Source organism: Cervus elaphus, chromosome 5, assembly GCF_910594005.1.
Source record: "Cervus elaphus chromosome 5, mCerEla1.1, whole genome shotgun sequence".
NCBI lineage: Eukaryota > Metazoa > Chordata > Mammalia > Artiodactyla > Cervidae > Cervus > Cervus elaphus.
In genome coordinates this window covers 95,493,400-95,509,267 of record NC_057819.1, presented here as the reverse complement: position 1 = coordinate 95,509,267, position 15,868 = coordinate 95,493,400, and the positions used below count along the sequence as shown (strand labels likewise).

General features: G+C 51.3%; 1 protein-coding gene and 1 long non-coding RNA gene across 2 annotated transcripts; both read left to right on the top strand.

Annotated features, from left to right (window-relative positions):
* Positions 1 to 3,097: 3,097 nt before the first annotated feature.
* Positions 3,098 to 8,786, top strand: LOC122694516. Its single transcript, XR_006341198.1, has 2 exons — positions 3,098 to 4,152; positions 6,186 to 8,786. It is a non-coding gene; the product is annotated as an uncharacterized LOC122694516 (long non-coding RNA).
* Positions 8,787 to 9,949: 1,163 nt separating this feature from the next.
* Positions 9,950 to 15,604, top strand: TLCD2 (TLC domain containing 2). Its single transcript, XM_043903350.1, has 4 exons — positions 9,950 to 10,285; positions 10,488 to 10,570; positions 11,271 to 11,353; positions 11,919 to 15,604. Exons 1-4 carry the CDS (start codon positions 10,110 to 10,112, stop codon positions 12,369 to 12,371), a joined length of 795 nt encoding a protein of 264 aa, XP_043759285.1. The 5' UTR covers positions 9,950 to 10,109; the 3' UTR covers positions 12,372 to 15,604.
* Positions 15,605 to 15,868: the final 264 nt, after the last annotated feature.

Sequence of the window (15,868 nt, the reverse complement as noted above, 5' to 3'; positions counted from 1 at the left end):
GAATAGTTAACTTGCAGTGTTGTGTTAGTTTCAAGTGTACAGCAAAGTGATTGGGTTATACATACACATATATTCATTCTTTTTCAGATACTTTTCATATAAATTATTACAGAATACTGAGTAGAGTTCCATGCGCTGTGTGGTAGGTCTCTGTTGGTTATCTGTTTTATATATAGTAGTGTGTGTGTGTTAATCCCAAGCGCCTAATTTGTCCCTCCCCCACTGTTTTCCCTTTAGCAACCATCGTGCAGTATTGTTTTTTTTCATCTGGGAAATTACGTGTTCTTAACAATCTTGTATCCCCAACATTGGTCTGAGTACCTAAGACCAGAGGAGGGTCTGGAGGTAGTGCCTGCTTCTTGTGTGCTGCGTGATAAGTCGCTTCAGTCGTGTCCAACTCTTGGTGACCCCGTGGACTGTAGCCCTCCAGGCTCCTCTGTCCACAGGATTCTCCAGGCAAGAATACTGGAGTGGGTAGCCATTCCCTTTTCCAGGGGATCTTCCCAACCCAGGGATCGAACCCACGTCGCTTATGACTCCTGCAATTTTGCAGTCTTCTTTGCTCTGGTTTCAGTTTACCTAGACTGAGAAGGCATTCCTTTTTCTTTCTGCAAGTTTGTGTGTGCCCTGCCCTCTAGTGGTTTTAGCTTGTAATGCACCAATGACCTTGAGTGTAACTAACCTTATCTCTTAAGAGTTCTTTCCATCCCTTATATTGAGATGTCTTTGCAATACTTGGCACTGGTGTTCTAAAATTCTGGGGTAATGACACCTTCCCCAATTCATACCCTAAGACCATGGTTTTTCAAATGTTATGATGTACTTCTGATTGAGACCTCTGGAATCTTAAGTTTTTAACAAGCACTAGGTATTTCTGATGCAGGCAATCTGCAGGCCACATTTTGAAATACAGTGTCCTGTAATAACCCTGTTTCCAAATGCTCCCTGAATCCCAGCCCAAGTACCCTTGGGCTTTGGGGGATCTGGCACCAAGTCAGAGACTCTCCTTCACCAAACCCCATATTGAGTTTCTTGGAGGTCATGGCTTGGATGGTCAGGGAGGGAGCCTGCAGCAGTCCGAACAGTCAGCCCATGCTGATGGAGCTCAGCTCTTGCCAGTGTGACAAGGCGAAAAGTGAAGGAAGCTAATGTCTAGTGCACCAGCTCTGAGTAAGGTATTGTGCTAGGTGTTTCCAAACATATTCCTTTCTAAAACCCTACAATAAGCCATGATTTTATTATTCATTCAATTTTGTACATGAGGAAATTGAGGCTCAGAGATGTGAAGTGTATCTTCATCAAGCTTACAGGTGGTAAGAGTTGGAATTTGAACCCAAGTTTGTCTAACTTAGTGGTTCTAAATGGTGGGTGATTTTGGCCCCCAGGGGACATCTGGTCATGTCTGGAGAAAAGATTTTGATTTTCATAAGTGGGGGGCACGGTGGGGCCATGTGCTAAAGGCACCTAGTGAACTGAGGATGCCAGTAAACAAGCTACTGTGTACAGGACAGCTCCCACAAGAAATTATCCAGCCCCAAATGTCAATAGTGCTGTGATCGAAAACCCTGGACTCAAAGCCTGTTGCTTTTGCCCTACAGGGTGGCAGGATGGGGATATGGTAAGTTAGAGCAAAACAGGAAAGGGCCTATCCCAAGGGTCTTGGGTGAGAAGAAGGGAATAGGACTTCTGTGCTAAGCGTAATGGTAAATGGGGGCAGCTGGTGAGATTTCTCTTTCTTCCAAGCTCGGCCAAGACCCTGCTCAGTTTCTCCCAGCCTTGCCAAGTCAGTCCTGGGACGTCACACTAAGCTTGTCCTGGAGTGACCCCAACTCCCAGCTCAGGGCTGGGCAAAATATTTACCTGGGTCTTCCAGCACAGAACTTCCTAGCCAAAGCCCCTGGTTCCTGAGGCCTTTGTGCTCCACCTGCGGCCCCTGGGAGGTTCCATATTAGCACCTTTGGCGGGGGCGAGGGGACGGGGAAGTGAAAATATAAAAAATGGAGCAGTGTAAAAAATGTCTATGGAGTAATGGGCAAAGCCAGAAGGATCTCCTTAGCAGGACCCTGTCTGGGGAGGAACCTGAGAGGGAGTAGTGGGGAGCTGGCCTGGGAAGCAGAGTTCTGACACAGGGGAGGCTCCTTTCCACAGTCATTTCTCTCCTCCAGGTTTGGTCCGCAGCTTCACGGGACCTTCCCCAGTACCCATTCCTAGAGCACCCACACACCCAGGCAGCCACCATTCTGGGCTTCCCCAGTACTGGCCTCCCAACTAGACCAGGGGAGGGCGGGTCTGAGCTGACTGTGCCGACAGGAAATGCCTCTCGTTCCTCGCTCAGAGCCTCTGAAGACCTAACCAGCAGGCTGGGGGCAGGAGAGGAAGGAGAAGAGGGAGGAAGGAGAAGGGGAGGGTGGGGGAGGGAGAAGATGGGGGAGGGTGGGGGAGGGAGGCAGTCTTGGAGTGAGAGAGGAGAGGAAAGAACGTACAAGCAGGTCCCCCATATTTGGGGTTTCATCTTCCTTTCCTCACCACCCATGGGCGGGGGGCGGGGGGGCGGCGAGGGCGGAGAAGAAGGGGATAGAGGAGGGCAGAACTGGAGGAGGATGTGGTAACAGCTGATTCGTCCCCTGAGGTCACACTTTCCAACAATCAGCTGTTACCGGGGTGGAAGGCAGGAAGTTTCCTTAAAGGCACAATGTTATGAACATAGGTTCGGCATTCTGGAGCTCATGGGAGCCATAGCAATCCCTTGATGGAGCCCGTCTTTCACACAGAAGGAACTGCCTCACACTCCAGGCTGTTACCTTCACCCACAATTGGGAGCTTATGGAAACGTCATGGATCCCTCTCCACACGTTCCTTTTTGATGGTGGTGGAGAGATGGGAGTGATTGAGATGGGATGGACCTCACACTTGCCCCTTTAACGAAGCGGTTCTGCAGCTTTTGCCAAGTCATTGGGTTCTTTTCAGATTATTATTATTATTATTTTGCCCATGTCCCCGCCCCTCTATGCTCTGATTGGCCTCTGGGGAAGGAACAGCCTCCTCATTGGTCTCCACCTCTGAAATCTCTTCCCTAAGTAGGCCTGAGTCAGTGAAAAGCTTCTGGGGGGCGGGACAGAATGGGGGTATCGTGCTGAGGACGGGGTTGCTGGCCAGTTGCACGTTGGCCCGGCCCGTCCCCTAGTTTCTGACCACAAGTCTTCCTTCTACCCTCAGGTGAAGGCTGTGCTATAAATCTTTCGTTGGGAAGCTGCTGCTTGACAGGCTTTGTCTCTCTGTGACTGGGGCAAGACATCTACCAGAAGTTTTCTCTGATTAGGAAGACCCTCCAGGAGGAGGAGTGGATTAGACCTTTCCAAGAGAAAGCTGAGGCCAGCCGAGGTGGGCAGTCCTCACTCCTCCAAAAGCCCCTAGGAGTCCTCATTTCAAAGGAAGAGTCTGTGTGCCCTGGGGCTGATTTCCACCTTCAGTTCTCACTCCTGCAGCCTCTCCTGCTCTTCCTGAGAGAAGCATCGCCTCCTGCAAGAGGTCAGTGAATCCTTTTGGGGGCTGTCTAAAAGAACCACTCACAGCTCCTAGAAGGAGGAGCTGTAGCCCTTTAAGGAGTTCGCCGGGATGGATTCAGAGATGAGTTTAAAAATGCCAACTCACAGAGCGCGCTGGATTCTGGGAACGAGGTGTCAGACCGAGAACTACATTGACCAGTATGCATCGCAAACACACACGCCTCGACTTCCTTCTGCTCTTTAGGACTCGGGTTTGACGTACCGCCCCTCTGAGCTAGTAGCCTAGACGCAGGGCTAAGCCACACCTTTTTACCTATTGGCCAGCTCTCGAGTTGGTGGGCGTGGCTTAGCTCTACTCCACTCGGCAAAGGGGTGGCCTCCTTGCCAATCAGAGCTAAGACGGCCAGGGAGGCGGGACCAAGGCGAAGCGCTGGCGCCCCCGAGCGGGTGTAGTCACGCTGCCCAGCAGTGGGCGGTGATTGGCCCTGGGCGGTGCAATCGCAGTTTGTGCGTCACGACGCCGCCAGCTGATCGGAGACTGGAGCCGGTGTGTGCTGGGCGCTGGGAAGAGACAGCGCCGCCGGCCGTGGGGATCGGACGCACTGATTTGCTCCCCTACCCTCAGCACCCCCCCACCCAGCACCAGGTGGGTGTGAGCTGGGGTCCCGGCAGCACAGGAGGGAACCGTGCTAACGGGGTAATGGGGGAAAGTAGGGTCCTGACGGCCACACCCTGCCCTTCCGGGGGAGGGGTGAGGGGGCGGCGGGGGTTGGGGCGCTCGGGGGGAGAGGGGCCTTGACTGGCTGGAGTAGAGTGTCAGGAGGTTTAAAGAAGGAGTCTGGGACAGTGATCTTGCGGAAGGTTTTGCGGAGTAGCTGGGAGGAAGACGAGGGGCCAGAGGGCTGGGGGCGGCTAACCTCGGCGCCCTCTGGTCTGAGGATACGGGAGCCGGCCTCCCAGCTTGAGGAGGATTTGGACGGGGCGGGTAGCGGGGAGGTGCTTTGCCTGTGCCGGCACTCACTGGGTCAGGGCCAGTTGAGCGCCCTGGCAGGGAAGGGGTCTCTGGGCGGGCCAGCCCCTCCTCTCGTTCCCTCCAGGGGATGTTATGTAAGGGGGGAGGGGAGAGGAGTAGGGGGCGGCGGTGCGGGGGCCTTATGCAACCCAAAGGTTAGGGTTTCACCGCGGGTTGGTGGGGGGAGCAGGCAGAAGGAGAGCCTGGAAACTCTAACCTTCCCCCCTCCCCAGCCTAACTGGCCGTCTTGGGCCGAGAGAAGGTCACCTCTGCACCTCCCCCCAGCCTGTCCGGTAGTGGGGCCCCTAGCCCAGGCCTGGCCCTGACCGCCTGGGAAGCCGGCTGGCTGGGTGGGGCGCCTGGGTTAGTCATCACTGGGCTCCCTCTCTCCCCACCTCTCGGCCAACTCTTGGCCCCTCCCCGTGGCCTCTGGCTAGGCTATTGCCCCCACCTCTCTCCGGCCCTAGTTCCAGCCTCCAACTCATTTGGCCTGTCATCCTGGCTGTCAGACTGAGCTAGGAGCTGTCAGGGTGCCAAAGGGTTGATGGAGCAGCTGGTCAGAGGGTCAGTGCCCTGGGCCCACCCCTCCCTGCAGCCAAGGGCACCTGCTTGGCACAGACTCTCAGCAGCAGCTGAGTCCTATGGGCTGAACAGAGCCTGCTCAGGCAGATAGGAGTGGAAAGGAGTTGAACTGGTCACCTGAGAGAAGGAAGATGCCACAAAGTTCATACCTCCCAAGAGGGTTTTGTAATTTGAAAACCTCCCACCCTAATCTCTCTTTACCCTCTGAGCATAGATATCTAAAGGCAAGACCGCCTTGGCCCCTCAGACTGGCATGGACCATGCCCTTCGACAGAGTGTCAGCACAGACCCACCCTCCCAAGCTCGCAGCCTTCAAGCCTGCCACGCCCCCAGCCCCCTCCCTGGGCCATGCTGCAGGGCCCGGCTTTTCCTGCTGATTCATGCGTTGGAACTGTGGGGGCGGGGCTTGGAACTTGGAACAAAGTTCAGACATGGAGGGGCCGGCAGACAGCCTGGAATTCATACCAGATGTACCCGGAATGCGCAAGCGGAATGCCTGGCATTTAAGAGTCCTGGGGAAGCTGCCCAACCACTCTGCCCTACCTCCCTTTCCTCCAGCCTCTGGTCCCCTTTGCTCTCCTCACAGTCCCAGGAACCTCTGCTGACCTTCTTCGAAACCCTAAACCTCCTCCCTTCCTTACTCTTCCCCAGATGTAGGCCCTCCCCCAAAACTCTTCTTCCTGCTGAATTCCCTGAGACTGAGTCAGTTGCGCTGATCCTTCCCATTTCTGGACCTGAGGTACGCCTTCTCACCTAATACCTGGGTAACTGGTGGAGAGTGTCCAGGCTCCCACATCCTGCCCTCTCAGTGCTGAGGAGGCTGGAGGCTACCCTGTGAGTAGCCAAGGCAACATGGGGTGAGAGCACATTTAGGTCTCTACAGCTTTCAGTTCTGGAAAGAGGAGCAAGGAAGTAGGTTCAGAGCTGCCTCTTGTCCCTCACTGGAGGCCCAGGTCAGAGCCAAGAATCCCTTCATTAGAAGCTTGAACATCCACTGGAGCTGGACTTTGATGGCCAGTGGGACAGTGTCCCTGTGACATGGCCTTGCTCAGGTCTTTCCCATTTTTCTTTCCTTTCCCTTTTAGGAACCTGTGCCTCCCACATCCTCACCTGGCTGAGCCGCAGTAGTTCTTCAGTGGCAAGCTTTATGTCCTGACCCAGCTAAAGCTGCCAGTTGAAGAACTGTTGCCCTCTGCCCCTGGCTTCGAGGAGGAGGAAGAGGAGAAGGAGCTGCTTTCCCCCTCCTCTGGAAGGTGACAGAACTGGGGCTGGGAAGGTCTGAACAGCGAGAGTGATGATACCTTTTGGGGAAGGGAACCCTATTCAGTTGGAGAACCTTGCCCCAGATTGACCCAGCAAGAGAGAAAGTTTCAGATCAGAGACCCTGGCTGAATTGAGGAATAGAGGGCTCTGAGTACCCAAGTTTAGTTGGTCTTTGACAGTGGGAAGAAGTGGAGTAAAGAAAACCCTGCCTTCCCCTTTATGCAGGAAGGATCCCCTTTCCTGATCCTCCTTCCTTCCTTGCCCCTCATTCCTTCCTACTGGCCTTTCCAAGTTAAAAAGTAAGTTTCTTCTTCAGGGAAAAGGTCATACTGAGTTGCCCATCTGAGTAGTCATCCCCCTGCTCTTACCTGTTCCCTGTATTTCCTTAGTCTGGCCCAGACTCTAAATTCAGGGCTACTCACCTCCACATGGGACCCTTAGGCCTCCTCTCTCAGTTTCTCCACCTGTGAAATGGGGAATCACACAATTGAGCGTGCATGAAGGAATCAGAAGCCCACTTGTGTGGACTCAGAGCCTGAGCTGTCCTCTGCTGTGGGTGGGAACAGAACAGCTTTTCACATAAGCTGTTGCCCTTCCCCCACCCCTGACCAGAACCCGTGGAGCTGGGGCTGGAGGTTGAGGGGAGGGACTAGGGTTAGACCAATGCCAGGAGCTGCTGGGAACTCAGTCTTGGCATTGACTTCCCACCAAGCAAAGGTGGCTCAGGCTTCCCCTGCCTCCCAGAGCAGGACCACAGCCCTGATGGGTTTTCAGCTACCACTGCTGACTTCCCCCACTTACTCTTCAAGGATAGGGTGTGAGATTCAGCTCAGGCCTGTGCAGGCAGGAAATTCTCCTCTCCAGCAACCAGAAGAGATGGGTTATGAGATGTGACCGCTTTAGGGGCATCAGACAGAATAAACCTGCCACCCCCAGCTCCTGATCTAATCTCACCCTTGGGCTCATGTTCTGGTGTGGTTCAGCCTTGGCCCAGTCTCTCTGCCTGAAGGTAATCAAGTTCAGGGGTTATTGGAAGCTGTTTTTTCTGTTTGGGAGCAGGAGTTGTGCAGGTAACTGGGTCCTGTTCTCCACTTTTGAGGAACAGTTTTAGGAGAGAGTAGCTCATTGAACCCACCCTCTGCAGCCTGAGCTGGATGTGAGTGGACTGCAATAGAGGAGGGTGGGTAGACTTGAGTCCACTCACAGGCTGCAACAAAGGTTGCTCTGTCCCTGGACATTGCTTCCATCCTTTCTTCCCCTCCTCGCTTCACGGGTCACAGTGTCTTCATCCAGCCTTGGGTACATGGCTCTGCCATCCTCACCCATCATGGAGCAGAAATGAGGAAAAAAAGCCTGGAAACACAGAGGCAGACAGAAGACCAGTGAAGGACCAGGCCTGGAGCGCATAGGGCCCTGTCTGGACATCCTGCAGAGGGGGGCCCATAGGGGCCAGGAGCACCCCCAGGAGGAGGGAGGACAGCCACCCTCCATCGAGGACAAGCTTCCAGCCGTCTACTTCATTCTCCATTGCTCGCCAGTCTTTCTGCCTCCCTCAGAGATGTGGGACCATGTGGAAGTGTACTTCGCTTCATCCTCCTGCTTCCACCTCTCCTCACCATGTAATTTGTCTATAAGCACCCTAGAGGAGCAAGAGCCAGCTGTGAAAGGACACATGCAGAAAATTCATGAAAGAAATCCCGATAGATAAAACCATGGGGAAAGGTGTGCTTTTTTAGTAATTAAAGAAAGGCTGCTATAGCTGGAAGCATTTTTCCTGTAGCAAACTAGAAGAGAAAAAATAAGAGCCAGTTATTGACAAAGGAGTACTAACACTCTCATACGTTGCACACAGGTATACAAATGGGTAGTCTTACTGATGTCAGTTTGGTAATGTGTGCCAAACATCCTAAAAGTTTCATGGCCTTTGATCTAGTAATTCTACATTTGGGAATGTATCCTAAGAATATAATTAAAGATTAGTTATAAGATGTTCATCCCAGCAATGCAGTAGGAAAAATTGAGAACCAACTGTCCGGTTGGGAATTCATTTCTTTTTCTGCTGTAATGAAAATTTGCAAGAGGGGGTTGCTTGAGTAAATTATTATGTATCCACCCAGATGGTGGAACACTGCACAGCCATTAAAAGTCATGTAGGAGAGCATTTGACTGGAAAGAAAAATGCTCTCTGAATATTAAAAAGGTTATAAAATGGTGTGTATTATGTGATCTCAATTTTGCTTTTTTAGATATGGGCGTATACTTATAAGAGTTTAAAAAGACTGCAGACAAATTGTTAATAATAATGGTTATCTTAGGATGATGGAATAAAGTCGTTGTAATTTTCCTGTTTGGTTTTCTGTAGTTGCCAGATTTTCTACATTAATCATGTATGGCTTTCATATAATAAATAAGATTTAAAAGAATCAGTGTAATTTTTTAAACTTCTGGAGCGGTTGGTGTGGAAGAATGAAGGGATCCCCCCAACCCCGTTCATTTAATGGGGTTTTGGTGGAGGAGGGGAGTTGTGAGAACATTTGTGGGAGCACCTATTGCTTTATGAATTTTATTCTTTGGGAGTAGCTGGAATCCACTCCTTGTACAGGGAACAGCTATTGCTCTGACTTGGTGGCAGCCACCTAAAGAGGTGTAGAGTGGATGGAGTAAAATGGAAAACAGGAAGAACCTGTCATTCTTCAGGAGAGGAAAAGCTCCCCGCCCCCAAAGTTGAAAGCTTCTGTATAATCCTGACAGTCCTGCTTCTGAAAGCAAGATGGGGCTTTTTCCCTTTGACTCTGCCCCAGTCTTGAGGTGACCCTGTGTGACCTCTCCTTGCCTCCTCAGATTGGCAGAGATACTCACTCCTCCTCTAATGGGTACCAAGCCCTGGGGGGGGAGGGGCGCGGGGAGCTGCTTTTCAAGTCTGTGGGGCTGGCTGAATGGTTCCCTTCTTGATGATAAGGGTCCTCCGAAGAGGTTAGGGGAGGGACTCTGGTGGGTCGCTCTTAGAGAAAGGGAGTTGTTCCCTATGAGAGGTACCATGTCAAAGGGCAGGACTCCTGGAGTTTACATGGGGTTGCTGAAATGTGTTCAAGGTCTGGAAACCTCGGGAAGGAAGGTGGCTGGAAGGAAGTGAGGTGCCCCTCCGCTCCACAACCGAGACCGGGGTGGGGCACGGGGCAGAGCGATGGCGAGGTTTATGCCCGTAGGAGTGAGTTTGCCCTGGCCTCTAACTTAAGGGCTAAGTGGGTGGGACGGGCAGGAGGGCCAGCAGGTGAGAGGTGAGAGCAGGTGAAATAGGTGAAGATTCATATGGCTGGGCCTCTGAGAGTGTCAGGTGAGATTAACAAGCCATTTCCGGATTTGCGGGGATATGGGGACACCAGAGAGGTTGGGAAGACCCCTGTCGACATCCAGAAAGCCTCCCTAAGCTCCGTTTACGGGTCTGATCCCGGGAAGTCCCCTACCCTCCGTCCCCCTCCAGAGCGGCACGCGATCGCTGGCGGTGCCTCAAGGGGCGGTGGCCCCACCGCTTCTCCAATCACCGCCCAGCCTGCCCAGGGTTGGGGGCGTGGACGAGACCTGGAAAAGTTAAAGCCGATTCCGAAGGCGGAGCGGGCGGGGGAATCTAGGCACCCAGCCTTGCGGGGAATCCTGCTCGCAGTCCCCGCAGCGGGGTGTTGGATGCGTCGGGGCTGAGAGCCCGGGAGCCCCAGGGACCGATCCGGACCTAGCCCGCCCGCCAGGCCATGGCGCCCTCTGGGCTCCTCGTCACCGGCGCCTCCTTCGCTGCCTTCCGGGGGCTGCACTGGGGGCTGCAGCTACTGCCCACGCCGCGATCTGCCGCCCAGGACCGTTGGAAGTGGCGGAACACTTGTGTCTCCCTGGTCCACAGCCTGCTTACGGGGGCCGGGGCGCTGCTCGGGTGCGGGGCCTAAGAGGTTTCGGAGGCACCGTGGCGAGGGCGAGGGAGGGGGGCGGTTGGCTGGGATTAAAAGACCCGGGGGCTTCTTTAGAATCCTTGCGAGATCGCGAAGAGTCTGAGGCTGGGGTGGGGTTGTGGATGACTGGGTGCTGTCCATCCGTGTCTACACAGACGCTGACCATGGCTCCCCCATCTCCTCCAGGCTGTCGCTGTACCCTCAGATGTCCGCCGACCCGATTCATGGCCACCCTCCCTGGGCTCTGGTGCTGGTGGCTGTCTCTGTGGGTGAGTCTTCAGGGAAAGCTGGACCAGTTTTGTTGCAGGAAAGGGGAGCCCTTCCAGGGCCCGAAACTAGGCTCTTGTCTAACACTCGGGAAATGAATTGTCCGAGGAGACACATGTGCTGCTGACAAAGCAAGAGATTTTATTGGGAAAGGGCACCCGGGTGGAGAGCAGTAGGTTAAGGGAACCCAGGAGAACTGCTCTTGTCACATGGGTTTTATGTTGATGGGATTCGTTTCTAGGTTGTCCTTAGCCAATCATTCTGACTCAGAGTCCTTCCTGGTGGTGCACGCCTTGTTCGGCTAAGATGGATGCCAGAGAGGATTCTGGGAGGTGGTTGGACAGGTGGTGTCTCCTTTTGACCTTTCCCAAACTCTTCTGGTTGGTGGAGGCTTATTAGTTCCCTGTTCCTTACCAGGACCTCCTGTCCTAAAACAACTCATGCAGATGGTTACTATGGTGCCTGGCCAGGGTGGGTGGTTTCAATCAGTGTGCTTCCCCTAACAGTTTGGGGCAGGGGACAAACTTCCAGAAGTCATTCCAGGTCTCCTTCCCTCTTCCATTTCTTGATGGAGTAAAATGTTTCTGGCAGCTTTACTGAGAGGAAACTAAAGAGCAGAGAAAGGAGCGGGTGGAGATTCTTTTCAAGACTGGACACTGGCTTGGGGGAGGCCTAACGCCAACCTCCCCTCCTTGCCCACAGGTTATTTCCTGGCAGACGGGACTGACTTGTTCTGGAACCAGACCTTGGGCCAGGCCTGGGAACTTCTTTGTCACCATGTGGTGGTGAGACTTGGCAAGCGGCGAGACAGGGAAGGAGGCATGCCCAGCCTGGGGGTTCCTAGTCTCTCATCAGCTTTCTGTCCTGTGACTTCCCCCAGAGTTTCTGACCCCTGCTGGCGCTTGATCCTCCCAACCTTGGGCTGAACTGGGGGGAGGGGATTACTGCTGGCCAAAGCTGGAGTCAGCACTGCCCAAGGAGACTGGATTCCCACAGGTGTCCAGTCTATTGTAGAAACATTGACTATGGAGCTTTAATAAGAAGGGGGAGTCCCAGTACTGGGAGTGGGGATGGGGTGTGAAAGCATAGGAATGCAACTAGTTGGGGGCAGACAGCCTGGGGCCAAAGCTGCTCCAATTCAATTCTATGGAAGGGTTGTTCAAGGCCATTCAGGCTCCTAACATAAGGGTAAACAAACATAAGGTTGGCTTTGTTGGGGGCTGTGTGGGAAGTGCCACAAAATGCTTGGGAACCCTTCTCGAGGACTGGGATGTTGGGACCTGATCATGTTGGGATCTCATGGGTGGTCAGTCATGGAAGGTCCTCTGACCTCTGACCTCGGCTCCCCAGGTAGTGAGCTGCCTCAGCACCGCCGTTCTGTCCGGCCACTACGTGGGCTTCTCTGTGGTGTCTCTGCTCCTGGAGCTCAACTCCACCTGCCTACACCTACGACAGCTGCTGCTGCTCTCTCGCCAGGCCCCATCCCTGGTCTTCAGCGTGACCAGCTGGGCCACCCTGGCCACCCTGGCCCTCTTCCGCCTGGTGCCACTGGGATGGATGAGCCTGTGGCTGTTCCAGCAAAGCCACCAGATCCCTCTTGCTCTGGTCATCCTTGGTGGAACTGGACTGGCCACTGTGGGTGTCATGAGCATCAATTTGGGCGTCCACATTTTGGTCAGTGATGTTTTGCGATCTCGGCCCTGCCCACGCATCCTTGGAAACAAGGAAACCAGGGGCACCAGGACGGATTGTGATGGTGAGTCCATCACCAGGGATGATTCCACTCTCAGCCTGAAAGACTGAGCCTCAGGCTCCTCCTCTGCCAGGCCTGGGGGAGGAAAGACCAAGACCAGGAGACGCTGGTCTTCAGTGTACTGTCCCCCAGGGACAAGGCCTGGCCTGGGTTTTCAGTATCTCAGTTCCTCTTCCAGCTAACTCCTGCATTCCTAGGATCTGAGGAGAAATGCTAATATTCATGGATGGGTGGGAACCTGGGCTACTGTTCACTGAATCCCATCATCAGACAACTGCCCTTTTCAGCAAATTAATTCCAGAGGTACAGTCTGTGCTACCAATAAAGGGTAGTGGGAGGCATGAAGCTGGATGAAACTGCCAATGGGAACAGAGACTCGGCTTTAGCACAGGAACAGATGAGGAAAGTGGAAGTCCTTCTAGGATCAGAAAGAGATCTGGTCAGAAGGGGTGAAGATCAGAGAGAAGAGTGACCTCATCCATGACCAAATTATGGCAGAGGGAGGAGGGTACAACAGGTGCTCTGTGTAACCAGTAGGGATGGACATAACAGTTGCCAAGAGACAAGAAACTGGTGATGTTTCTGGTTCTCAAAACCACATTATTCTGTTTGTGTTTCAACCTAGTCTGACTGTGTCCAGCATCCTCCTTTTACCTTTTTTTTTTGGTGTCTTTGGACCTTTTCAAAGAAAATGCAGATTCTTAGAGGAATTCTGAGATTTATTAGAGGAATGAGCACCTGTCTAGGTCTGTCTTCTCCAGACTATACTAAAGTCTAGAGCCATAGCAGGAACTCCACCACCCATTCTGGGTGCCCCGTATAGGATCTTCCCAAGCTCAGGCTTTCATGTAAGAATGAGGTCAGAGGCAGAAGCAAATGAGGTGAGGCTCCCACTTGGATGCAGAAGCATTAAGGAATATCTGACTCTCTTCTGGGATTAATTTGCAAGCTCTCCTTTCTCCTCTGCTGCTTTTACTTCATTTTCTTTTTTTTTTTTTTTTTCTATTGCACAAGACACCTCCCTCTGCAGGCAGAACATCCAGGTTGTATGAAGTATAAGCAGATGAAGGTTGCAATTCCACTAAACAATGGGAAAGAAATAGATAACCCTTAATTATCCACAGAAAAGATACAGGAGACAAAAGCAAGAGAAAGATAAAAGCAAAAAGCTGAGCTAGAGAGAGACAAAGGGAATGAAAGAAACAGACATAGGCAGATGGAAGGACAGCTAGGAAAAGATTTGTTGCATAGAAGAGACAGAGAGAGGACAAGACACAATCCTTGGCAGAAATTTCGAGAAAATCTGTTATAGATGCTGAGAAGAACCAAAATCATAGAATTGGTTAAATGGTCATAAAGGAAACAAGCAAAATAGAAATAAAGGCTGATGGGAAGGGACCCCAATGGTGGAAGATACAGATAGTCTGGATGGTGAAATAAAGTGAGCGAGTGACAAGGAGGAACCACCAGATCCGGGGGAGAGAGGTGGTAGTGGCTGACAGATTAGCAGAGTGAGAGGAAAGAGGTGGTAATAGAGACCAGCGGGGGACTTCCCTGGTGGTCCAGTGGTTTAAGATTCTGCACTTCAATGCAGGGGGCATGAGTTCGATCCCTGGTTGGGGAACAAAGATCCCAAATGCTGCATGGTGTGACCAAAAAAAGAGAGAGAGAGATGAAGATTAGTCAGGGAACCTGAGAAGCAGAACAGAAGGTAGAGGAGGCAGTCAATGGAAAGATTCATTGACAGAAAAAGCATGCAATATGTTGAGTTGGAGACTGGCAGAAAGACAAAGCACAAACAGCTGCAGTGCACAACACAGAGACAAGAACTGCGAGGCAGAGACTGGTAGGACGATGAGAAGTAAGAATAAGAAATGTGAAATGACACAGAAAAATAAGCAAAGGGACCGAAGAGAATAAGAAAAAAAGGGGAAGTGGGGGCAGAACGATGAAATAAACATTCAAAGAAAAAGCTAGGAAAAAGAGGGAACGTATAGATAGAGAGGAAAAAACAGAGAGAGGGACAGAGAGAGAGAGGGATTGTGAGATATCCCCATCAAAGAGTCATTAGAACCAAGGCACAAAGGGGGAAAATGACAAAAAGAGACAAGGTGAAACTGCAACAGTTGGAAGTAAGCACAGGCAGAAAATAAGAGCAGAGGGTTTGAATGTAGTCAGACTAAAACCAGAGTTGCAAAGGTGTAGAAATTGAGATAGAGACTTCTTTTTTTTTTTTTTTTTTTTCTTGGTCATGCCATTTGGCATGCAGGATCTTAGTTCCCTGACTAGGGATCAAACCTGTGCTCTCTGCACTGAGAGAGTGGAGTCTTAACCACTGAACCACAAGGGAAGTCCCAAGACTTAATAAAGTAGTATCTTTAAAACTCAATTGTTATTTTAACCAAATGCCTTGATTAACAAAAACATTGCCTTGAGCTTTCAAAGAAAAATGTGACAAACGATGGGAGGAATCTGTTCACAAACTATGTGTTGATGTCAATACTGGATCATTCCAATCCTTACACCTTTTCTTTAGTTGCTGTCATGAATTCACGGTTCAAGTGAGTTCCCCTCTCGGGGAAACTTGGTAGTATCTGTGAAGGGTGCCCAAGATGAAGAGAGGAAAAACCATCATAGAGGGAAATATGAGGTGAAAAATGGCTATTCCTATGGATTAACTCTTAAAACACAGCAAGTGATTGAGCTACCTGGGGTGGGGAGAGGAGCAGGATGTAAGTGGATACCTGAAGATTTTGGGATCATACACAATTTTCCATCATGGTGACCCAGTGAAACTTTAGGAGGGCGGGACTGGACTGTGATTATAATTGAGTAAGTGAACATCTCATCAACTGGTGTTATATATGTTGTGGACCAGATATAAATGATGTGAATCAAAGAGGCATAGTCAGTTGAGAGCCTAGAAAAGAGAAGCTAAAAAATGCAGAGGTTTGCAGATGCTAAATTTGGTAAAATGAGTTGGGTTGCCATGGTGGAGGTTGGCAGATGCTAAATTTGGTACAATGAGTTAGGTTGCCATGGCGGTGCTCTAGCAGGCCTCACCATGGCCCAATGAAGTGGTCCTTAAGACTGACTCCGTGCTTACCTGGCAGGGGAGATAACATGATCACAAAGATTGACTCCATGCCCACTGAACTACTGGCAGATAAATTCTTTGTCCTTTGGCATAGGGGAGAGGATTTCCTGGATGGGAAGCATTGATATTTTATGGTCTCAGAACACTATCCTGATCAAAAATTAATAAACTGCTATGTAAATAAGATCATCAGTCTTTTGTGAATATGGCGACTTTGAGTCACTTTTCTTGGCTCCAGAGGTGTCCTGGTTTATAATGTGATGCTGGCTCATGGAAGCTTTGCTGTGAGAAGATCTCTTAGCACTAACTCTTTAATCTACAAAGCCCTATATCCTCTACTCTGAAAAAGCAAAACAAACATCTTCAGTAGAATGGACTTAGAGCAAGAGAAAGGATTCAGACAATTTAGAGTGATTCTCAAATGCCAAGGGTTGAACCCAAAAGAAGCTT

Coding starts and splice junctions, on each gene's coding strand:
- TLCD2 (XM_043903350.1), top strand. CDS start 10,110: ATGGCGCCCTCTGGGCTCCTCGTCACCGGCGCCTCCTTCGCTGCCTTC. Junction 10,286..10,487: donor GGGGCCGGGGCGCTGCTCGG/GTGCGGGGCCTA, acceptor CATCTCCTCCAG/GCTGTCGCTGTACCCTCAGA. Junction 10,571..11,270: donor GCTGGTGGCTGTCTCTGTGG/GTGAGTCTTCAG, acceptor CCTTGCCCACAG/GTTATTTCCTGGCAGACGGG.